Source organism: Pseudonaja textilis, chromosome 3 (assembly GCF_049901715.1).
Source record: "Pseudonaja textilis isolate UNSWEBS1 chromosome 3, rPseTex1.2, whole genome shotgun sequence".
NCBI lineage: Eukaryota > Metazoa > Chordata > Lepidosauria > Squamata > Elapidae > Pseudonaja > Pseudonaja textilis.
The window spans coordinates 101,714,443-101,739,387 of NC_141992.1; the positions used below are offsets into that span (position 1 = coordinate 101,714,443).

General features: G+C 37.6%; 1 protein-coding gene across 2 annotated transcripts in view; it reads left to right on the forward strand.

Moving 5' to 3' along the window:
* Positions 1 to 14,055: 14,055 nt before the first annotated feature.
* The window catches only part of ATF6 (activating transcription factor 6), an 85,431-nt gene continuing 74,541 nt past the window's right edge, over positions 14,056 to 24,945 (forward strand). For both annotated transcript variants that reach the window (XM_026703372.2, XM_026703373.2), the window contains exons 1-6: positions 14,056 to 14,140; positions 17,160 to 17,236; positions 19,731 to 19,818; positions 21,974 to 22,068; positions 22,846 to 22,972; positions 23,983 to 24,183. In XM_026703372.2, coding sequence (XP_026559157.1) covers positions 14,077 to 14,140; positions 17,160 to 17,236; positions 19,731 to 19,818; positions 21,974 to 22,068; positions 22,846 to 22,972; positions 23,983 to 24,183 — 652 coding nt within the window. In that variant the 5' untranslated portion in view covers positions 14,056 to 14,076. The remainder of the gene's footprint in view (positions 14,141 to 17,159; positions 17,237 to 19,730; positions 19,819 to 21,973; positions 22,069 to 22,845; positions 22,973 to 23,982; positions 24,184 to 24,945) is intronic.

The window sequence follows — 24,945 nt, forward strand, 5'->3', positions numbered from 1 at the left end:
GACTAAGTTCTTTGAAAAAGTTCCCAGCCTGTCTTTTAAAAATGGTGAAAAACCTGGAGGGCGGAGCTGGCGTCACGACGAAACGGCATGCGATCTTGGAGGTCTGAGATCGCTGCTGATATATTTGCTCCTGGACCGTCCTATCGGATCTAAACCGTCCCGAAGAGACGGTGAAAGTGAAGAGCGCATCCTGTCGATCCCAGGGATACCGCAAAGTCCCTGGTAGATCCAGGAGAAGCTCTTCTTGCCAACAGCAAAGAGGCAGCCATTAAAGCTGCTGAAATTGGGACAGCTCCGAAACGGAATAGAGCAGAAAGAGAGAGTGTGCCGGTTTGGTGAGAACTTTTTTTTTACTCTAAGATCTGAAAGGACACCCTAAGGAAAAGAAAGAATCTGTAAAAGTTTTGACAGAAGTGATTAAGCGGCAATTTTAAACAGGAATGTCAAAGTAATGTGTTGTTTTTTTCTCATTGCTGGATTTTCTATATATGATCTTGTATTTTGAAACTGGACTGGTTTTTTTTCGTTTATATCTATTTTTTCTTCTCCTTTTTGATTTTGTAATATTTTAGGCTAGAGGCTCCCTTTAGTTATTTCATTTTTTAAAAATACCTTTTTCTTTTTTTATTAATTCTTATTATATCCTGCTCGGAAAAGGAGGGGGAAAGTGAGAGCAAAGAAACTTTGTAACACTGCCAACTAGAGGCTTGAAAATATTCTATTTCCCTGTGACCAGACAAAGCTGAGAAAGAAAGAACTGAGACTCTTTTTCAAGGGCATTGCTATTTGATAAGATAGAGAGAAGAGCATGAGAGAGTATTATTGCAGGTGCTCTTCTGGGTTTCTATCAACAGCTGGAGTCTGGTGTTGAAACGTAGGGGGGGAAAAGGTGATAAGTTTTTGGAGAAGAGAGTCATAATAAGAGCCTTGGATAATTAAACAAAGTGCAGTGTGCCCTTTTTACTTTTCCTAAGTTGTGTTATCCCTCCTCACCAGCTTTATTGTATTTTTTTTAATCTTTTTTTTTGTAATAACTATTTGGGTTTTTGGCTTTGTTGGAGCTTGTCTTTGTTTTTCTTTCTTTCTTTCTTTCTTTCTTTCTTTCTTTCTTTCTTTCTTTCTTTCTTTCTTTCTTTCTTTCTTTCTTTCTGAAGTCCAATCTCTATGTTTGCTTTTTATTTTAAAGGGAAAGCCTTAAAAGCCTCTTTTTTTCCTTTCCTGGTATTTTTGTTTTTTCATCTACCTTTCTGGTTTATTCTTATGCACTTTTTCTATTTGAGACCTTTCAATTGGATTAAGGTGTTGAAGAACCTGAAGAATTTTTCCTTTTTCTTTTTTTCCCTTTTTTTAAAGCTCTTTTTCTTTATCCTACTATTGATTGGATTAAGGTATACAAGAACTGTCGCGTTGAGCGACCGGTCTGTTGTTTCGCCTTTCCTGTTGATTGCTGAATTCCTCTCAGAGAATAATCCTCACAAGGGTGAGATTTAAAGTAGCCCTCGCAAGGGCGAGACAGTGGGACCCTCGCAAGGGTGAATTAGTCCTCGCAAGGACGAAGTTTAAAGTAACCCTCGCAAGGGTGAGAAAATAGCCCTCGCAAGGGCGAGATAGAGTGGGACCCTCGCAAGGGTGAGGCTAGGCAAGACTCTCACAAGAGTGATTGCCAAGCAAACACAAGAAATAAAACACACAAAACACAAGAGATCTTAAAATGAGGCAACACTTTGAGCCTGGGGAGATGGGATTCCCTGGCTGCCCTGGAACAGATGGAAATGTTGGGCTTCTGGCTTTCTTGCTCCTTCCTTCCCCCAGGCTTTTGCTGTCCTCTTTTATTGTGCTAATTCAAGGGAGGGGGTGAAAGAGGAAATTTACAGAAAGGTAAAGAGATACAATGTTAATCTTTTTAGACCAGTTTACGTGACATGAGTCACATACTCTATAGCTGCTATTTTGTAACTGCTATAGACAGGCATATCTCCTTGGAATACACATTCTTGTCTGGGGTTATTCTTTTATTTAACTTCCTTCTTGTCAGTGCTTTCCTGCTGAGCTGAATACGTGCTTTCCAGAAAGATTTCTTCTTGTGGAAAAATACAAGACAGAACCAATGTAAAATAGTCACAATTCCTCCTTTTCTTTATTTTTTTTGTGCTCATGACTCTAGGTAGAGTTCTTTCTCCTCCAGAGTAGTCTCACAAGGTGGCAACAAGCCCTTCGGTTTATTGATGCCTTGCAGAACCAGCTCATACGAGGAGAAGTCCTCATCCCCCGAGTCGTGGCTGGACCTAGTTAAGAAATTTTCTTTGGGAGAAAAGAAGTTATTAATGTCTATTTCCTCCTCTGACTCTTGGCCAGAGTACCATTCCAACAGCGGTTTTTTGACCAGATCTTTTGATTCAATGCTGGATGTAAGAAAGCTAACTGTTTTTGAGTATTGTTAATTTCATTGTCAAGTGTTTTCAAACGATCCTTCAATAATTTTAGTAAACGTCCTATTACACATGGACCAATAGTACATGCAAGAAGCAATAACACAAGAGGACCTATTAAGGCTGATAATAGTGTTGTTAACCAGGGAGAAAAATTAAACATGCTTTGATACCATGACTGTCCTTGAAATATCATAATTAGACATAGATATAGAAAGCAATTGTAAAAATATTCCCTTCATCTCCTAGACCATCCCACTGACGTCCTTCCCAAGTAAACCCAACCATCCATTGTTTTTTTGTAAGTGTCTTTCCTTTTGCAGTAAATGTGATTCTGAGTGGATTTAGTCTCTGTCCACAACAAGGCATTGAAGAGCAGGGAAGATGTTCTTGAGCACGGGTAATATGAATATAGTCATTTTTGGTAGGTGCTTCCCACCAGATATGACCTGTGGATACACAACTCCATTTTTACAATATCTGTCAACTACCCCACCGCAGGCAGCACGAGAAGCACCAGTACTGTGAGCAGGACAAAAATATAGTCTAAAGTTGTGAGCAGGTGCTGGAGAACAGGAGCCTTGCTTGTCCCATATATCAGCTTGTAGTTCTTTATCTGCAAATTTTTCTACTCCTGTCCCCATTTCAGCAAAATCCATGAAAAGCTGAGGAAACCATGGCCATCTAGTATAATTAGTGGTGGTGTTTAAAATATTTCCTTGAAAATCAAGGATAGTCCAGGTATATTTTTGAGGTTGATGTTCATTTGTAGAAGGTTGTATGCTTCGAGGAATGCGATGATAGCCAAATCTTGGAACAGCACGAGATGCAGACCGCTTAGAGATGGAGTTGTCAGCGATGAAGACAGGATACCCAAGATGGCGAGCTCGAATGGGAGCTGTAGTCTTACGATGAGTGTCATCAGGGATGAGGTGGGCGTCGCACGACAGGTGTTTTGTAGTGAACAGGAACCCAGGAAGATGAATGATGCAATATGCATTTGGTGACATCACAGGGTGGAAAGCAGCAACGAAGATGCCATTGCAGTTTGTTTCCAGGAAAAGTTGTCTCAGAATTAGCTTGAGATGGCAATGTAGGAAAAGCAGAGGATAGTGGAGGAAATGCCACTGAAGGAGTGGAAAGTAATAGAACAGTGTGATTAAAGTATGTGTGATTGTGAAAAAATCCTAAGCAAGAATAAGATCCTATAGTAGATAGAGTAACATGTATAGTTAAAATTATTAAACAAGGAGAATAGTAATAGTGAACAGTAATGTCAGAAGTAGGCGAAAGAAAGCTACCATTGTGTTGTAAAACATAATTACATGCAGAAAGGAGATTATCTTTAAAAATAAAGGTAACAGTGTCAGCAAGAAAAGTAAAAATAGCATCAGGAGATGCCCTGAATTGAGAAAAGACAGGAGATATTGATATCAGAAGAAAAATTAGAGTTAGAGTCAGGTTTGCCATGGTAAGGTCTGACACAGCGAGCAGGAACCCAAAGCACTCGATCAGGAAGTTGGACAGCAGCGTAACCTTTTCCCCAGGTGATGAGCTGTGCAGGACCTTTCCACGCAGGATCTGGAAGCTGTCTGAAATAAACAAGAGGACGGGAAGAGGGAACTACTGGCTTGGTGAAGTGGCGAGAAGCCGCTGTGGAAGAAGGAGAGCCAGTAAGATTAAGAAAGTTAAGAGAATAGAGAGTAATGTTCAAGATGTTTTGTAACGCCGGGAGCTTCGGGGGGCCAAAGCCTTTTTTCCCTATTTGCCGATCAAGGGCATTTTTCAGAGTTTGGTTTGCCCTTTCCACAATAGCCTGACCTTGGCTATTGAAAGGTATGCCAAATTTATGTGTGATGGCCCACTTATGGCAAAACTCAGCAAAGGGAGAACTGACATAAGCAGGACCATTATCTGTTTTGAGAATTTTTTGGACATCCCAACGTTACGAATGACCGAATACAGTGATTAATAACATTTTTAGTAGCCTCTCCTCTTTGTAATGTTGCCATAATAAACCCTGAATATGTATCAACTGATACATGAAGGTATTTCCAGGGAGCAAACGGAGGATAATGAGTTACATCCATTTGCCATGTATCACAGGCATGAGTACCCCTAGGATTAACACCTTCAGGGATACCTTTGGCCTGCAAGCTACATGTTGGACATTGTTGAGTTATTGCTATGGCTTCTTGATACGTAATCCCAAATTGCTGTACCAAGGCCTTCTTATTTTGATGGAAATAGTCATGACTCTCCCCAGCTGAAAGCTGTTGTGGAAGAGGAGAGGAGGCCATAATTTTACAAGCCTCATCTGCCATATGATTGCCTTCTGCCAGGAATCCAGGCAATTGCTGATGACTTCTGATATGAGCTACAAATAAAGGTTTCCCTCGCTTTTTCAGCAGTGTCTGAAGCTGTAAAAAAAAGTGTCATGAGAGAAGGAGGGGTAACAGGAGAAATATATGCATCGAAAATATGAGCAGCCATCTGAGTAACATACATGCTATCAGATATTACATTTAAAGATTCCTGTGGAAAAAGAGACAAGGCCAAAGAAAAGCAGCTAACTCAGCTTGTTGTGCTGAGTTCTGTGGGAGCAGTTAAACGTTTGTTCCATTGAGCATTTTACACCATGCACATGCTCCAATATTTTTTGAACCATCAGTAAAGACAGTTAGGCCTTCCTTCAATGGCTGTTGGACAAAAGGTGATTGTAAAACAAAAGGAACTGTCTTCAACACCTGCAGTCTTGAATCAGATGGAAGGTGGCATGACACTTGGCCACACCAATCTTCCAATGCATCCTGCAGTGTTGTGGAAGTCTGAAAAAGAGGTTCCCATTGACTAATCTTAAAAGGAATATACAATGTAAAAATATCCATTCCCATCAGGGCTTTGGTTCTCTTGCGCCCTTTTTGTATAAGAAAAGCCATTTGTGCTGCTTTAGTAAAAATAGAGGTTTTTGGAGTATGTGGTAGGTGTAACCATTCCAAGAAATGAAGATTTTTTGCATTAGACACTTGAACAATTATTGCAGTCAGTAATTGATGAGTGGAAATAATAGCAAGAGAAGGTGGTGTGTCTGCAAGTGCACGGTTTACCCATTGAGTTGCTAGGGCTGTGTTTACTTGCTTTAAAGCTTCTAGATGCTGAGCTGAAAGATAGACCTTATCTGCAGGATTTTTTAATCCTACTAGTGCTTGAAAAAGCGGTGATAGCATCTGTGTGGTTAGAGCAAGATATGGTCTAGCCCAGTTAATAATTCCCAAGTACTGCTGTAATTGAACCAATGTGGTTGGCTGTGGAAGTGTGAGTGAAGGAATATGTGGAGATGCTGAGGAAGCTAAAACCTTGTGACCTAAATATTGCATTGGGTAGTGAGACTGGATTTTTTCAGGTGCTATATGTAACCCTGCTTTTGCTAATGTGGTCAAGAGGATCGGAAAAGTTTTTTGTACCGTCCCTTTGGCCCATCAGCTGCAATTAAGATATCATCCATGTAATGATATACAAGAAAATTAGGAAATTGAGATCTATAAGGATGCAGAGCCTCATTGACAAAATATTGACACATAGTTGGTGAATTAAGCATACCTTGTGGAAGAACTTTCCATTGATACCTAGATGTGGGTTTAGAGTTATTGAGTTCTGGCACTGTAAATGCAAAGATGATTCTATCCTTTTGTGCCAGAGGTATAGAAAAGAAACAGTCCTTTAAATCTATTATTATGAGATCAAATCCAGATGGGATCAAATTAGGATTAGGCAGACCATTGAGTGTAACAGAAAGAGTTGGTTTTGAAGCTTGAACAGGTTGCTGCCATGCAAACCAAGAAAGAGGTTCAAAAAGAGGAAGTGTAGCAACTACTGTCCCCTTTTTTAAAGAAAAGCAACGATCTCCTATTGCAGCCAATGCAAGATTATTAAGAGCAGAAGAATCATATAAGTAAGGAGCTGCAACCACACCCTCTATTGTAAGAGAAGAATTGGGAATAAGCAAGACAGGTGTGGAAGGAGGAAGAGGTTTGAAAAGCGTTGTAGTTAAAGGAAGAGTAAAAACAGCACCAGGATCATCATACACAAGATCCTCTAACAATACCACAGGAAACGTTGTGGCAGTTAGTTCAGCCTTTGTGGCGGGGCTAGCTGAAGACCCCTCAATTAGTTTCCCGAAGGCTGTGAAGGAGAAGGATTAGAATAACAATTTGAAGCCCAATGATAGCCTTTCCTGCAGCGAGGAAGATAGTTTTTGGTTTAATTGAAGAGGGTGGACCTCTGGTTTGGCCACGAAAAGCAGCTCCTCCCCCTGGCTTACGACATTGATTTTTAAAATGTCCTGGCTTGCCACAGTTAAAACAATTGCCATTGCGTGTTAAAGCAAAAGCATCAGGAGGAGAAGTGGTAGCAGAATTAGGATTTGGTAATGAAGCTGTGATTGCAGTAAGCATAGAAAAAAGCATTTTCCACCATACAATAACATAACTGTATTAGCTGTAACCAAAGAATCAAGTATTCCCCTAGTAAAAGGAGAATGCAATCCATAAGTTGTAACTGCATCTTTTATATTTTTCAAAACTTTAAACTCAATGTTACTATGAACATTGCCTCCTCCCCCAGGGATGATAGTCATAGGATAAGCAGAAGGTTCTCCTGTTTCTAAAGATAGAGGTGATGACAAAAGATTAGTTATGATTCCTCCCATAGGATTCATAATAGGAGAATCAGAAAGAGCAGAAGGAGGAGGGGAAGAAATATCTGAATAAGGAGGTGGTAAGGAAGAATTTGATTTCAAATGAGCTTCAAGAGGCTTAGAAGTTTTTGAATTAGAAGAGTGGGAGTCAGAAGAAACAGGAGAAAAGGAATTTTCAGGAAGACTAGAAGGAGGATAAATAGTTGTTATAGCAGCCATTATTGCTCTCCAAGAAATAAGTATATCCATGGGAGCTCTGGGAACTTTATGTAAATATTTTCCTAATTTTTCCTAGTCAGAATGGTTAAGAGTTCCAGCAGATGGATAGGCTGGACAGTGTGCCTCAATATAAATTATAAATTTATTTAAAGATTTTTTTAGAAATAGGGTACACAGTGGTACCATTGGTTTTTTGAAAGGAATTAGCTTTCTTCACTAGATTATAAAGTTCGTCCCTATGCCCTGACGAAACTTGAGAAATCGAGGAGCCCATACTTACTTTTTGTCGACGTAGCCTATTCCAGGCGAAGAAGAATGAGGTGAAGAAGATGCACTTCTAGACAAAAGTCACACCTTGGAACCTGAAAGGCGAAGGGATCCCAGACGATTAGAGATCCCGGACGAGCCCCCAGCTGTCGCGTTGAGCGACCGGTCTGTTGTTTCGCCTTTCCTGTTGATTGCTGAATTCCTCTCAGAGAATAACCCTTGCAAGGGTGAGATTTAAAGTAGCCCTCGCAAGGGCGAGACAGTGGGACCCTCGCAAGGGTGAATTAGTCCTCGCAAGGACGAAGTTTAAAGTAACCCTTGCAAGGGTGAGAAAATAGCCCTCGCAAGGGCGAGATAGAGTGGGACCCTCGCAAGGGTGAGGCTAGGCAAGACTCTCACAAGAGTGATTGCCAAGCAAGCACAAGAAATAAAACACACAAAACACAAGAGATCTTAAAATGAGGCAACACTTTGAGCCTGGGGGAGATGGGATTCCCTGGCTGCCCTGGAACAGATGGAAATGTTCGGGCTTCTGGCTTTCTTGCTCCTTCCTCCCCCCCCAGGCTTTTTGCTGTCCTCTTTTATTGTGCTAATTCAAGGGAGGGGGTGAAAGAGGAAATTTACAGAAAGGTAAAGAGATACAATGTTAATCTTTTTAGACCAGTTTACGTGACATGAGTCACATACTCTATAGCTGCTATTTTGTAACTGCTATAGACAGGCATATCTCCTTGGAATACACATTCTTGTCTGGGGTTATTCTTTTATTTAACTTCCTTCTTGTCAGTGCTTTCCTGCTGAGCTGAATACGTGCTTTCCAGCAAGATTTCTTCTTGTGGAAAAATACAAGACAGAACCAATGTAAAATAGTCACAAAGAACCTGAAGAAATTTTGTCGTCTCTTTTTTCCCCCTTTTTTATTATTATTATTGGGCTTCTTTTTTCTACTATTTTTATTTTGAACTATAATTAGTTACTTCATAATTGAATTAAGGTTTAGAAGAACCTGAAGATTTTGAATTGCTTAAAATGAGTAGGATATTTACAGCTCCTGCTTCTTCAACTTCTACTTCTTCCTCTCCACCATCTGGAGGACAATGTTCAATATAGACAATGTTAAAGCAAGAAAAAGAACAAGAAAAAGTGACTCTGCAGATGATTATGCAAGGAGTTCAAAATATTCAAGCAAGATCAGAGAATATTGAAAAGAGAATAGAGAACACCGAACAAAGAACAGAGAACATTGAACAAAGAACAGAGAACACTGAACAAAGAACAGGGAAAACCGATGAAAAAGTGGAGAACATCCAACAAATGATGTTGAAGTATGATGAGAGATTCCAAAAAATTGAAGAAGAAGATAAACAAAGAGACAAGAAGATTGGAGATATTGATAATAGATTAACGGTGGTTGAACAAGATAAAAGTGGTATGTTGAGATGGGAGATGGATAGATCAGAATTCTATCTTAGATTCCAAAACGTAGAGGAAGAAAAAGGACAAAACCTAGCTGAGATAATGATAGAAATACTGGCTGAAGCTCTGGAAATAACTCAAGAGAAGATGATGGATGGAATAGATGAGGTTTATCGAGTTTTCACAAGATATGCGATGAGAAATAGCTTACCAAGAGAAGTTCACATTAGATTTATAAAGAAAGCCATTAAAACGCAAATATTGCAAGTGGCAAAAGAGAAAACATTGAAATACAAAGACAAGGAGATTGTGGTCTTGAAACAAATACCCAGAAGAGTGAGAGAGATGAGAAGAGAATACTGATTCCTGACTAAAATGCTACTTAAAAAAGAGGTGAATTATAGATGGCTGATTCCAGAAGGTTTAATGTTCACATGGCAAGAACAGAGACACAGAATTGACTCAATTGAGAAAGCGGAATTATTTTATACAGAATTTTTTGGAAGGAAAGAGGAAGAGGCAGAAAAAGAGATCTCATTAATTGAATTCCAAGAGGACTGTCAAATGGCGACTGAAAAAGAAGAAGGCGCAGTAGGTGGAAGGCGGAAGCCAAAGAACAATGTGAATTAAGATCTACGAGAGCTGCTAAACCTAACTATAAAATATAACCATGGAAGAGAAAAAAATGATTACAATTAATATAAATGGACTTAACCGTTAAAAGAAGGAAAACCTTTCATAAATTAGAGAAATTAAAATTTGATATAATCTGTCTACAAGAAGTACGTATTAAAAAACAATATGAACAATTGTTGGTACAGCCAAAATTAGGGAAAATATTTACTTCCTTGACCCAATGTAAGAAAAGAGGAGTGGTTTTATATATTAAAGAGACCACCCCAGCAAAATTGATCTATACCGATGATGATGGAAGAATACTAATGGTGGAAATAATGGACAATAATATGATAACACTCCTGATTGCAATTTATGCTCCGAATGACAAACAAGAAGAATTCTACAAAAAACTACATATGAAAATAATTGAACTGGACTATGCTAATATAGTTATGATGGGAGATTTTAATGGAATTGTAGACAACAAATTGGAATATACAGCACAGAAAACAACAAAGCAAACAGAAAGACTCTCCCTAAATCTTTTTTTTTTTAATGGTAGATGAAATAAACTTAAAAGATACATGGAGAGAAAGAAATGCTAAAACTAAACCATACACCTTCTATTCAAATAGACACTTATCATGGTCCAGAATAGATATGATATGGATGTCAACAGAATTAATATCTAACATTCAAGAAATAAATATTGAAACAAGTACTTGGGCAGATCACAATCCAATGACAATTAAATGGAAAGGACAAAAAAGTAGAAGAAGATCCAGATGGACGTTAAATAATACTATTTTAAAGGAAGAAGACTTCACACAGTGGATGGAGAAAGAATTGGCCTTTTTCTTTAGAGAAAACAAAAAAGAAGATACATCAATTCAGAATGTATGGGATACAATGAAGGCATATGCCAGAGATAATAGACTATACAAGGAAAAGGAATACTATGAAAAAATTAGCCTCTAAGGCATTAGAAGATGAATATAAAGGACTTGAAAAAGAGCTACAGAAAATGCCACAGAGAAAGGACATTAAGCTAAAAATGGATATAACCAAAGATAAAATGGGTCTAATAGAAAATGAAGAATTAGCACAAAAAATTAGAGGTACTAAACAGAACTACTTTGAAGACGCAAACAAACCAGGTAGATGGTTAGCATATAAATTGAGAAAGGAGAAAGAATCAAGGAAAATATTGCAATTAATAGATGACCAAGGCCAAGTTTGCGATGGTAGCAAAGAGAAGAAGGAAATCATTCGAGATTTCTATGGGAAATTATATATGCAAGAGAATATTGATGAAGAAAGAGTCAAGCAGTACTTACATAATGCTAATTTACCTCAGATACCTAAAGAGAAGGAAAAAATGTTAGAAAGCAATATAACAATGATGGAGTTAACTGAAGCACTCAAGAAGCAAAATAATGGAAAGTCACCAGGCCCAGATGGACTTACGGCAGAATTTTATAAAACATTACAACAATCGTTGAATTTTCCATTGCTAAAAGTTATGAATGAAGTTATGTTAAAGAAGAAGATGCCTAAATATGGTCAGAAGCCTATATTACACTTATTCCAAAAGAGGAGGCCGACCCATTACAAATTAAGAACTATAGACCCATTTCTCTACTAAATGCAGATTACAAAATTTTTGCTTCAATATTGGCAGAAAGACTTAAAAAATATTTAAATAATTTTATCCATCCTGATCAAAATGGATTTCTGCCAGAGACAAATTAAAGACGATATGAGAGTAATCTTGGACACCTTGGAATACTATGAGGCACATCCTGAAAAACAAATGGCTCTGATATTTCTAGATGCACAGAAGGCATTTGATAATGTGAATTGGCGATTCATGTTATTACTGTTGGAACAGATGGGTTTTGCTAGAAAATTTATTCAAGCAATAGAAGCTATATACTATAAGCAAACGGCAAAGGTAATGATAGAGGGAGAACTGACAGACTCTATTAATATAAGAAAAGGAACAAGACAAGGGTGCCCACTATCACCTTTGTTATTTGTGTTAACTTTGGAAGTGTTAAACAGAAATATTAGAGATGAAAAGAATATAAAAGGAATGAAAATCAAAAAGGAAGAATTTAAGCTGCAAGCATTTGCGGATGATCTGGTTTTCATCTTAGAAGACCCTTTAGAAACAGCATCAAAATTGACAGAAAAGATAGAGACATATGGAAAGGTGGCTGGTTTGAAAATAAATAAAGACAAAGATTTTGACAAAAAATATGCTATTAAAACAAAAGGAAGAACTGGCAGATCTATTGAAAATTCAAGTCACGAATAAGATCAAGTACTTGGGGATATATTTGACAGCAAGATGTAGTACATTAAAAGAGAATAATTATATTAAACAGCAGATAGCGCTAGATTTGGCGAAATGGGAAAATTTACAATTGTCACTAATAGGGAGAATTTCAACAATCAAGATGAATGTATTACCCAGAATTTTATACAGAATTTCAACAATCAAGATGAATATATTACCCAGAATTTTATATTTGTTTCAAACAATTCCAATTAGCCTTGGAAAAGACTACTTTGAAGATTTAAATAAAATTGTGTTGAAATATATATGGCAAGGTAAGAAAGCGAGAATAAAGTTAAAACTTTTGCAAGATGCTAGAATAAGAGGAGGATTTGATTTGCCTAATTGGGAGTTGTATTGCCAAGCTGCAAATTTGATGTGGGTTAAGGAATGGATAACACTAAGAAATGCTCGATTGTTGACATTAGAAGGATGTGATTTGTTGTTGGGGTGGCATGCTTTTTTATGGTATACAAAGGAACTAAAACCCAGGGGTATTTTAGAAGACATTAGATACAGGAGTCTCTGTGGTTAAACTGGGAGAAGATTAAAAGACAATGTTATTTGAAAATTCCAGTCTGGTTATCGACTATTGAAGCATTTTCGCATCCTATAATATACAAAAAGGAACAAACAGTTAGATATGGTGAAATGCTGAATGAAAAGGGTGAACTTAAATCTATACAAAAACTAGAGGAACAAGGTATAAAGATGAATTGGTTTTCATATGTGCAAATACATTCAAGGTATGATAAAGATTCTAAAACAGAACGTTTCTATGATAAACTGACTGATTTAGATAAGATTTTGACAGGTACTGATGAAAAGGTGATTAAAAAATTGTATGGATATCTATTAGAAATTAAACTAGAAGAACAAGTTAAAGAAACTATGATTGCTTGGGGGAAGAATTTTGGATATGGGATTGATTTAGAGAAATGGCAAAAATTGTGGCCTCAAAATTATAAAATGATAATGTCAACAGCATATAAACAAAATTTGTATAAGATGTTTTACAGGTGGCATTCCCCACCCCACCCCCAAGAATAGCAAGAATGTTCAAGAATAAATCTGAAAAATGTTGGAAATGTCATCAGATACCTGGCTCATATTACCATATGTAGTGGACTTGTGCAGATGCTAAAAAATACTGGACTAAAATCCACATGGTTGGAAAAAATGACAAAAAAACATATAGACTTGAAACCAGAGATATTTTTATTGGGAATTTTACCTGAAATATATAGTAAAGACCTGAAATACCTGATTGTAAATGTATTAACAGCGGCTAGGATTGTATTTGCTAAAAACTGGAAAAATGCGAAAATACCATCACAGGAGGAAATCATAGAAAATATTGGAATGTGCTGAAAGGAGTAGATTGACATTTGAAATTAGAGAACAAGAGGATAAACAATTTTTTAAAATTTGGGATCTATTCTATCAATGGTTAGACAATAAAATATAGCAATGAAATATGTAGACTTAGAAAATACTAAATATATAAAGATGTATTCTTTTCTTATTATATCTACAAAATGATTTTAGGATAGATTTGGGATGATATGAACTGTTATAAAATAAATTAAGTAAATTATGGTTATCTTGTAAAACATGAATGAATAAAAGTATAGTCAAATGATTGATTAATAATGATACTAAGGTATTTAATTTTTGATTGACAATATGAGATTATATGTAATGTAATTGTAATTGAAGACTACGAAATGGAAGCACAAAACAATTTGTAAACCAACCGGCACACTATATGTACACCTATGGAACACAGCTTGATGTTTTTATGTTTTGTTTCTTTATGTTTGTTTTTAAAAACCAATAAAATTAAAAAAAAATGGTGAAAAACCTAACACAGACAACATGATTGACTGTGATGTCTTCCAGCTTCGCCGCTGTCCCTCTCTTCCGCAGAGGAATTGAGAGCGACGGCCAGACCAAAACAGGAAGAAGTTTAGCGTTGTTTTAATGATTTTGGTCCTTCGCGGCCTTCGTACTCAAGGGGCGGGGCTTGCAAGTAGGATGAATGTACACGGTGTTTTTACGATCTTGGTGTGCAATCCCGGAAGACGGCGATGGCGGCTGCAATGACGGCGTCGATCGCCGGCTGGCCCTCTGGAGAGCCTAGTCTCGAATGGGGTAAGGCCGGCCGTGGGAGTGAAGAGCTCGGCGGGAACCTCAAGCGGTACTTGGTCACCGCCAGCAGTAGTGGTGGTGGTGGTGGGGATTGTCCCGGGTAGAAGGGATTTAGTGAGAGTTGCTGGTTTGCCCCTGGTTTGTTCATTGCTACTTCTAGTTGTTTCCCCTTCTTAAGCTCTCTTGGGGCGCTTCCTCTTTTGCTCTTACGATGATCCCCCGATTAAATAAGGTTGGACTTGGAAATGTTTGAACCAGAGCAAGGACTTCTAAAAACACAACACACATTTATTGACTTGACTGATGTTTTTTTTTTAATACTTGGTTCTCCAACTTGAAAGATTTTTTTGGAAGTTTGTAGAATCATGAAAAGCCTTGACAGTTTCAGCCCTCAGATTTATTTTCTTGCAAATGCAGTTGAGAGGAGAAAGAGAAATGGAGGGATATAAAATATCTAAGACAGCAAATATTAATTTTATGGTTAATATAATGGCTAACTTTAATGGAAATGGGCTGCGCAGGAATGCCCAAATGACAATTTTGCCTCTTGTTGCCCTTTTTGGGGGTGGGGAGAATGTGCTTAAAAATGGGAAAATGGCATGAGAGAAAAACGCTGACTGTCCTCCAGTATTGCACCCCTGTTATAATTGTCCACAGGTAGCTTATGACTCCATTTATAGATTCTGCAAAAATCTAATACTTTTGTTTAATTACAAACAAAATACCTTCCGTGTGGCTTCTGTTAGTGGTGGAAGTGATAAAACATTCCATGATATCTGAACCAGATCCTTCTCTAGCTTTTGTTTCCCCAGGATGCTAAGGATTAAATATCTTGAATACATTATGTTTTTTGATGTTGATGTGTTAACAGAGAAACAAACAAAAAACAATTCCTAGTCTTTGAGTTTATGTAGTTTATTTAACTTAGTGAGTGTATCCAAATTAAAATAATCATGCAATTTGCAATAACATGTTGGAATTTTAATATTATTATGACATGCAAATATGCTACAGTATCATCTCATTGGCTGATGTAAGACCAGAGCTTCAAAAGTAATCTAGTTCACTGTGTAACATTGCTGCATATGTCAGCAGTGGTGCTTAAAGCCTACATGAATTTTCAATATTTCTCAATTTTATATGAGATGATTGTTCAAGTTTTAAATTGGTGAAAGTTAAAAAACTGAACTTATGGATTAAGATCAATATGTTTTAATCATTCAAAAGAAAGATAAGAGAACAATAATTCCATTTGTGCTAAGTGAAATCTAACTGCTTTCTCTTGGTAGGTAGTTTGTCCTACTTCTTAGACCACCTTGCCTATTAAGCAGAGCAGCTGGGTCCAGATGGAACTCCTAAAAGTCTAATCTTAGCAAAATGAAAAACCTCATTCTGTCTTCCATTACTTCTTTCCCTGTCCATCGAAACCACAGCTACTTCCCGGAAGATACAAAACCACTATAGTAGGTCTGTCAAACTTGCAGCTCGCGGGCTCGATGCATCATGCGCTAGCTATGCCGATTTAGCGAAGGGGGGAAAAGATGCCACCATGATGAAACGAGCTTGGCACTCCTGCATATTCAATTTCAGATCATAAACATAGCAAGACTCTCTTTTGCAGCACTGGCACTATGCAGGAAGCATGGCTGAACAGTCTGCTGGCCCCGCTGGTGCCAAGTTAGAGTAATGCTTAAACATAGGTCAAATCAATGTCCAGACCCTAATCCTATTAAAATGTTATAGAAGGAGTTGAAACAGGTAATCCATGCAAAGAAGGCCACCAACATCCCTGAATTGAAACTGTTCTTCTATAAGGAGGAATGGGCTAAAATTCCCCCAAACTGATGTGTGGAACTGATCAACATTATTGTAAAAATTTAGCTGCATTTATTGCTGCCCAGAGAGAGCGCACCAATGCACAAATAGGTAGCTTTGGATCATTTTCCTCAAGAAATAAAATGAAGAACTATAATGTTTTTTAACTAATTGGTTTGCCTAAGTTCTCTTTATTTAGTTTTAGAACTTGTTATGGAAAACATTTCACATTTTAGGTCATATTTATGCAGAAGTACTAAAAATTCTAAAAGGGTTCAGAGACTTTAAGCACCATTGAATAGGAACAACTAGGAGAGGTCATCCTTTGGGATACTGATGATATGGATTCTAATCTCCAATCTGAACCCAGCGAGAGACACACTAGATGCCCTATCCCAGGCCTTGGAGACTTCAGGAACTGAATGGGGAAAGGTAGGCTGAGACTTGGCTCAAACAAAACAGAGTTAATTGAAGAACTTTCTGACCATCTTGGACTCTTGAATGGGTTGTGCTCCTTTTAGTTCATAGTTTTATTCATAGCCCTGGGAAACCATGTGATCAGCAGGGGCTTTGCCCAGCTGGGGCTAGTATGCAGGTTGTAACCTTATCTGAAACAGGATATTCCTAATTAGATTTCTGTAATTTGATCTCCTTAATGTTGTCCTTAAAGACCACCTGGAAACTTCAGTTGGTTCAGAATGCAAGAGCTAGCATGTTTGTTGACCAGTCTTGGCATTGTAATGATGCACTATTATTATAATTGGTTGCCAGTGTGTTTGTGAGTGCAATTCAGTATAATGGTTGCTACCTTTAAAGCCCTTAGTGCTTAGGGCCTTGGTATCTAAGATATCATCTTCCTCAGATAGTCTCTAGCTAGCTAGCCTGCATGGCTAGAGAGTATTAAGAGTTCTCATCTATCAGGAGGGGATAACTGAAAAGGTAGATATATATGTAAATAAACAACCACCTAATTTGGAAAAGGGCCCATTTCCTGAAAATTAAATGTGCATTTATATATTTTGGAATGAAAATAATTTGAAATAACATAGAATACAATTATGTTCACTTCATAGTTGACACCTTCTTTGTTTTCATACTATTGCAGAATTTGCCCAGTGGAATGGTCTGTTCCTTATTTCTAGGAAATGAGGAAGGTCTGAATTATTTTGTGTTTTTTATATACCTTATGTCTTTATTTAAATCCTAGAATCTCTTCTCTTCAGTGAAATTGGTGATCTCTTAGGAGAAGATGAACTTCAGCTAGATGTAGAGAATGAAACCTATGTGAGTAAGAGGAAAGCATTCTTAACCTTAATTATTTTATAGTGTTGGTTTTTATTCTTTTCAATCCAATAAAATGCTGCAAAGAATTTTATATCAAGGGATTTAGGATTTTGTTCAACCACAGAAAAGAAAGCAGAACAGAAAATGGCCATATTTAATAGGTGGAGAGAAGTAAGTGATAGAAAGATCAACTAATAAACTGTATCAGCCTTGGTGCTGTGAATTTTTTATGATCTTTCTGAATTTCAGATTTCACTAATCACAAGAATACTATAAAACAAGCCTTTATTTACACTGGGAGCTTATGCACCAAAGACAAATTGCTTGTGTGTCCAATCACACTTGACCAATAAAGAATTCTATTCTTACTTTTTCTGATTAGCAGCAGATGGAACTTGCCGTAGATTTAACATAAGAAATTTGAAACAATCCGGCTATTTAAATAACAGAATAACAGAGTTGGAAGGGATCTTGGAGGTCTTCCAGTCTAACTCCCTGGTCAAGCAGGAGACCCTAGACCAGAATTCCCCAACCTTTCCAGATTGGCGGCCCGGAGCAGGGGGGGGAGGGGAAAGGGGATGATTTTGTAGGAGGGGCAGGTGGATGTGCACATGCTGGTACACGTGTGAATGCTCGTGATGTTCATGGCAACGCTTGGACAAGTGGGACCGCAAGTACCTGCAACGAGGCTCATGCAAGTGGAGCTGCGACTGCCAGTGACGATGCTTGCACAAGTGGAGCTGCAATAATGCTTGTGCAAATGGGGCCATGGCCTTCCACAATGCTTGTGCTGATGCACGAGTGGGGTGTGTACACCAGTCAGCCACTCACATGGCCCGGTAGTGGGACTTGGCCCACAGGTTGGGGTCCCTTGCCCTAGACCATTCTCTGTCTCTTATTATTTAGCAAGCTTTAAAGGACCAAAGGGTACAGGTTGTAGAGGAGCCAATTAAATGTATTTATATCAGAAAGCATAGTTACTATCTCTAAAATTGGCCTGTGACTACTTTCATACTTGCACTTTCAACAGTTTGCTTTCAGGTCACAATACATGCATTTTCAGTTTTTGCATTTTGAATGTTCCATTTATTTGTTTATATGTATTTATGTGTACAAGTAGTCCTTGATTTAAAACCACAGTTGGGACCAACCTGTATTAGATATTTAAAAAGCTTTTTCACTGTCTCTTTCTCCTGCATTACTAATGTATGATGTTAAATTTATATTTCGTTGGCAAGTGACTAGTCAGACAAAACCAATTTTGCAGTAATTCCTGCTAAGTTTCCTAGTCATTAAGTGAGTTGCACCTGATCTTGTGACCTTTTTGCTGCAGTTATTCAATGAGTCATGCAGATCACACAGTTGTTACCCAAATGTGGTTTCCCTCATTGATTTTATCAGAAGCCTACTGTGAAGGTCACAGATGGCAGTCATATGACCTGGGATGCTACAACTGTCATAAATACATGCTGTCTGCCAAGCGGCTGAATTCTGATCACATGACCATATGATGGTTGCTGGTGTGAGGATCAATTGCAAGTCGCTTTTTTCAGCATCATTGATCATTAAGCTAATTGTTGTAAGTCAAGGACAACCTGTATTAGATATTTAAAAAGCTTTTTCACTGTCTCTTTCTCCTGCATTACTAATGTATGATGTTAAATTTACATTTCGTTGGCAAGTGACTAGTCAGACAAAACCAATTTTGCAGTAATTCCTGAAATGGTGATTATTTCCATGTTAAAATATGGACTTGGAATTGGTTAAAGCATCTGATTATTGGGAATTGGGAGAAAGTGAAGTATTAATTTGTAAAATAGTGTTATAGTGCTGTCATGGCTAAGATGAGTTCTTCTGTCTCTGTATAAAACTTAAACTTGTTCTTAAAATTAAAAAAGCTTTTTGAAATTTTAATTTTAAAATTTCAGGCAAGATATATGGAAAGCATATATTGATATGTGAATTCTACTTGTACTAACATATAAGTAATGGACAGTGAATAAAATAGTATAAGCAATTTGTATTCAATAATTACTGTTTAAATACTTATATATCATGACATAATAAATTAAATACCACTGCTATGGATTATTAAGGTCGTGTTTTATGAGGGAACATGCAATATTGATGGTCCAAAGTTTCAGTATTTTATAATACTGAATGCTGGTGAAAAATAAAAGAGAACATTGGTACTGCCATGAGAGATTACAATGTTAAATATTACCTTGGTAAACATTCTGTAGCAATTAGTCTGTGTCCTGGAAGGCATGGCTTGTTTGTGTTGGATATATAAAGCATATAGTTTCAGAATTATAAAAGCAAGAAACAACAGTGAGAAGGTATTACAATTGATCTCTCGATAGTAGCCTACCATTTTTATCCTTTATTTTCAACCTACCTTCGAGGAACTTATTTGATAAAGCAACTGGTCACTTCAGTTTTGCCATTCTTTTGTTGTTTGTCTTTCCATAACCTTGCTTATTGTCATTTATAGGAAAGCAACCTTGGTGACCTTGACTTTGATTTAGATTTGATGTCTTGGGATTCAGATGCATGGGATGTAACGAAGCAGACCCCAGCAGGTAATTTCTGGTTGAGTTTTTTAAGACAGTAAGCAGTTATAAAATTGTATAACTCTTTAACATATATCCTTTTTCTCACAGAACTTAAGCCAGGAGAGGGAAATACTACTTATCAAGAGCAGTTAACCTAGGAAAAATTAAGTTGCTTTGGAGGCAGACCAGGTGATAAGTTGAAGTCAAGTAGTTTGCTCTACTTGTTCTTTTTCATAATTAGAACACATGAAATATGGATTTGTAAAAAAGTTAGCATTGCTAGATGAACCTTATATTATTTTTCAATTGCATGCATTCCTTACAGTAATAGAATATTTTTTTATTTTACAAAGCAATTGACAAAATAGTTTTGACATTCTGTGAATAGGTTATTGATATATGGACAGAGTATTTGGCTATTGGTACACCAAGTTTGTAAACCTGTAGTGAATCAATAATCCCTTGTCAATCTTGAGCGAAGTACAGATATTTCTCAAGTTGATATGACATGATAGCAGTGTTCCAATATTTGAGGGGCTGTCACAGAGAGGAGGGGCTCAGGCTATTTTCCAAAGCACCCGAAGGCCAGACAAGGAATAATGGATGGAAACTGAACAAGGAGAGATTCAACCTGGAAATAAGGAGAAATTTTCTGACAGTGAGAACAATCAACCAATAGAACAGCTTGCCCTCGGAAGTTGTAAGCGCTTCATCACTGGAAGCTTTCAAGAAGAGACTGGACTGCCATTGGTCAGAAATGGTATAGGGTCTCCAGCTTGAGCAAAGGGTTGAACTAGATGACCTACAATATCCCTTCCAACTCTGTTACTCTATTCTATTCTAGCTTCCAAACATAATAGGGACCAGGAAATTCATTGTTACGTGATGCATCCTGAAGTGAGGCATCAGGCAACTGCGCCCATTTTTTTTAAATTATTTTTGCCACTGGCATTAAGTGAATCACCTGCAGTCATTAAACAAGACATTATTACATGAATGTGACTTGCTACCTCCAGCTGGTTTTCCCATTGACGTTGCTTGCCAGAAGTTGGCTCAAAAGGTTGCAAATAGTGACCACAGGGGTCTGCAGCTGTTGTAAATGCAAACTAGTCACAGCAATTGTTGTAAATGCAATCTGTTTCCCAAGAACCCAAATTATGATCCATGTGACTACATAGATGCTACAATGGTTGTAAGTGCAAGGACTGATCATAAGAAACTTTTTTCAGCATCATAACTTTGAACAGATGCTAAACAAATGGTCATTTAGCAAGGCCTACTGCACTGAATATGGAGTTCTCTCCTAGACATTGTACTGTCCATTATTTTTGTTAATACAGAATTGAGGCTATAACTAATCAAAATACTATCAACTGACTAAGAAAATGGGTTTAAAATAACAGCATAGAATTTAATTGCAAAAAAAAAAATCTCTAAAAAACAAAATCAAATGCTAGTTTGTTTATAGTAGGAGAAATTGTATTTTACCAAAGTGAATAAAAGTTAGTAGTATGATGTCTGCAAGAGATACAAACATAATTTTAGTTTGTACTTACAGAAGTATTGTTTTCAAATTTTGGGAAGTAATTTTGCTCCATGTTGAATACCTCAGACTCCATCTCAAGTACTTTTTCTAGTTTTGGACACCCCAAGGTTCTGTTGTGGCGGAGGGAAGAGCAAACAAGCTGTAAGGATGGTTAAGGAAGGGATTGGAAACTAAATTCAAAAGCTGAGAGACTTGAGTATTGTGTTTAAGACATAAAAAGGGTATAGAGACGCATGCATTTTAAAACTGTAAGCCACTCAGAGTTACTTGGTATAGAAAATGAATGAATAAATAAATATTCCTGACTATCTATGGAAGTGTAACTGTTTAATCAACTTCAGATTGAAAAGAGCTAGAAAAAGTTGAAACCTTCCAAGCTGAGGGAAAATGTCAGCTTGTTCAAAAAAGCTAGTAACGTAGTTTTAATCTTTTAGAAGAAAGCTCAGTCCATTCTGTAGGAGAAATAAATTCCAGATCCCCAGTACCCTCTTTATGAGGGGAAGGGGGAGTGGCTGTGAGCTAGAACCCAACTATGAGCACTATGCTTTAGTCCCCAGTGTACTGAATGTGGAATATACCTTTGGATGCCATCCTCGAGAGAAATCTGTTAATTTCCTTTAATTCTTTCTATTAAAGTTACAGAGTGCAAAGCAGAACCTCTCTCACCAACTGCTTCAACAGATTCAGTTCCTTCTCCTTTACCTGTGGACTCTCCAGTACAACATGTACCTGTAAGTAATTTTGGGGGGCTAGTTAGATGCAATAAGGTAATATTTAACCAGATTAATATTCAAAATAATCTTCATTTGTCATAGACTAATCCAGATCCAAAGAAACAATTGCATTGCTGGTTAACTTTTCCTTTATTGGGTTTATTGGGTTTTTTGAAAGTATTTGGGAATCTATTAGTGTTCAGAAGAAATGATACAGAGAGCAAGTGCCAGTTTTGAAATCCAAGGTTAGGAGACTTGCCAGAGTTAGTGAGTGAGCTCTTGATGTCCAAAGATAAATTTACCAAATCTGGAAACTGAGACAATCTGTTAGATCTGCAAGTTTGTGGCCTCAACAGTATTCCACATCTTAATTCTGTCTTTCCGCCCTATCTTTTTATCCACCCCTATCAGCTTCTGTGGTAATTGGTGGACATGCATGTATCCCATTTTCCACCATCCAGCCAGAGCTGAAGAAGCTTCTTGGATGAGAAGCAAAACATCTTCAAAGAAAAACCAGAAAGTCCAGTTGCCTCTTGAAAAAGCACCTTTGGGACAACCATGACCTGGATGATTGAGAATCTCCATAGACATGGACATGCAGAATTTTGGATGGAAATGCAAATGATTTCTTGGCCTAGTTTAGAATTTTTAAGGTCTCCTATGTTATGCAAAAGTGTTTTAAATGCATTGTGACTAAACTATAACTGGGAAAAATAGTTCTGCCGGTGTGTATTTGTCTTTTGCTTGTTTGTTGTAACAAGAAGAATTACAATATAATTTTTTAAATATTGCCAGGAAGATGTGGAATTTGGCACTAATTCTCACTTATCCACTGCGTCTTTATATGACAAATGCAGCTCCAAATCACCATTACCTTTAGAGCAAACTAAGAAGTCTCTACCTAAAACTACGCGTTGTTCAGGTATGATTTTTATTTGCCCATTTTCCAATATGAGAATAATAACACTGATCTAAATTAGTAAGAATAGCTAAGAATTGTGTCTTTCGCTCAGTTAAATATCAAGACTTTTTCATTGGTTTGCTTAGATCTTAAGTACATTAGCATATGCACAAAATAATTGTTGGGAATCATTCCTTGTTTTTAGATTTTGTATACTCATATAATAGGTGGCATTATTATAGAAAAGATACTTCATCATAAAGACATAATCCCCTATTGTTCACATTATTTACAAATAATATGCATGATTTAGAAACTTTTTAAACAAATATACTGCATGATTTAGAAATTGGCACTTTTAAAACTTTTAATTAGCTCAATTAAACAGTGCTGCCATACTCTGTTAGTATTACAATGTAATGTAGAAGTAGTTGAGGATAATTTGTGTTTGCCACTTTTCTTTAGTGTCTTCCTTACTTGCTTGTGATTTTTAAGCAGAGGTGGGCAGTATATCAGCATCTTCTATAGCTAGAACATAAGAAAAAATAGTTACTGTTGTTAAGGCTATTCATTTATTTTCAAGTGTATAGAACAGGGGTGTCAAACTGTTTCATTGAGGGCTACATCAGGTTTGTATTTGTCTTTGGGGGAGCTGAGGTGGGCGTGGCTGGGGTGGGCATGGCCAGCTCGATGTCACTCATGTTGGGGGTGCCTGTGGTGGCCCAAGCACTCTGCCAGCGAAAACAGGCTCCCAAGCTCTGTTTTCAGCTGTGACAGCCTCCTGCAACCCTCTGCCAGTGAAAACGGAGCTTGGGGGGGCCACCTGCAGCCCTCCTGATCTTCATTTTCACTGGCAGAGGCACCACTGGCCAGTTCTTTGCCATTTCCAGGGCAGCCCCGCAGGCCAGATCTAAGTACCCTGTGGGCCTCATCCAGGCCGCAGGCCTTGAGTTTGACACCCCTGGTATAGAGCCACCAGGCTGATTATGACTTTAAAAAAAACTACTTCAAATGCAAATTCTCTTCTACAGCAAATGGATCATCGATGACCCTTAAACGAAGTAATCCAGCAGCTCCCAAACCATTAATTCAGCCCAAGCCTCTGTTGCATGCCTTTTGTGAGACTCAGCCCAATCACCAGGCAAAAGCCATTGTCATTCCAGCTCTTCCCACACTCCTGACATTGCCCAAGCAGCCGCAAGTTGTTACTATTCAGCCGGCACCTTCAAAAGGTATATGAGTTAAGGTTGCAATGGGATGCATGCTAGTTGTCAGGATTTAGCAAATGATGTTGAATGTGCAATATGCAGACACAGCAGTTTCCTAAGTGGATTTCTAAATATTTTTAATGTAGAATTGCTTTAAATGGGTACAATTTTAATAAGTCCAACCTTCAAATTTACATTAGCTTTCTGTCACCATCTATGACAAACATATCAAATTCTGTGTCTGAAAAGGTTTTTGGGGAGCAAATTGTGGTGAAAAAAGTAATTTAATTTCCAAATGGCAGGATTCTTGATCCCTAATTACTGGTAGTCTTTGCTTACCAATTGCTCATTCAATGACTGTTCAGAATTACAATGACATTGAATAATGAGACACAACTGACCCTCGAAGTTGCAGATGTCACAGTACCCAGCAGTCATATGATTGTGTTTTGGGTGTTTGGCAAACTGGCACATATTTATAATGATAGGTACATCCCATAGCCACATAATACCTTTTGCAGCTCTCACACTTGGCTTGCAATAAGCAAAGTGGGAGAAGCGGGCAGGAACTTGCAAGTTACAGTTAAATGATGTTGTGCTTAATGACCTATGGTGATTCACTTAACAATCACAACTGGAACTGTCAAACTGCCATCATAAATTGGGCATGGTCAGGTGATTTTTCACTTTATGATTGCGGATCCCAATTGCGTTGAGTAAGCGAGGACTTGCCTATATTAGCAAGAAATTGAGGATTTTTAATTAAAACATTGGGAGAGGATATTT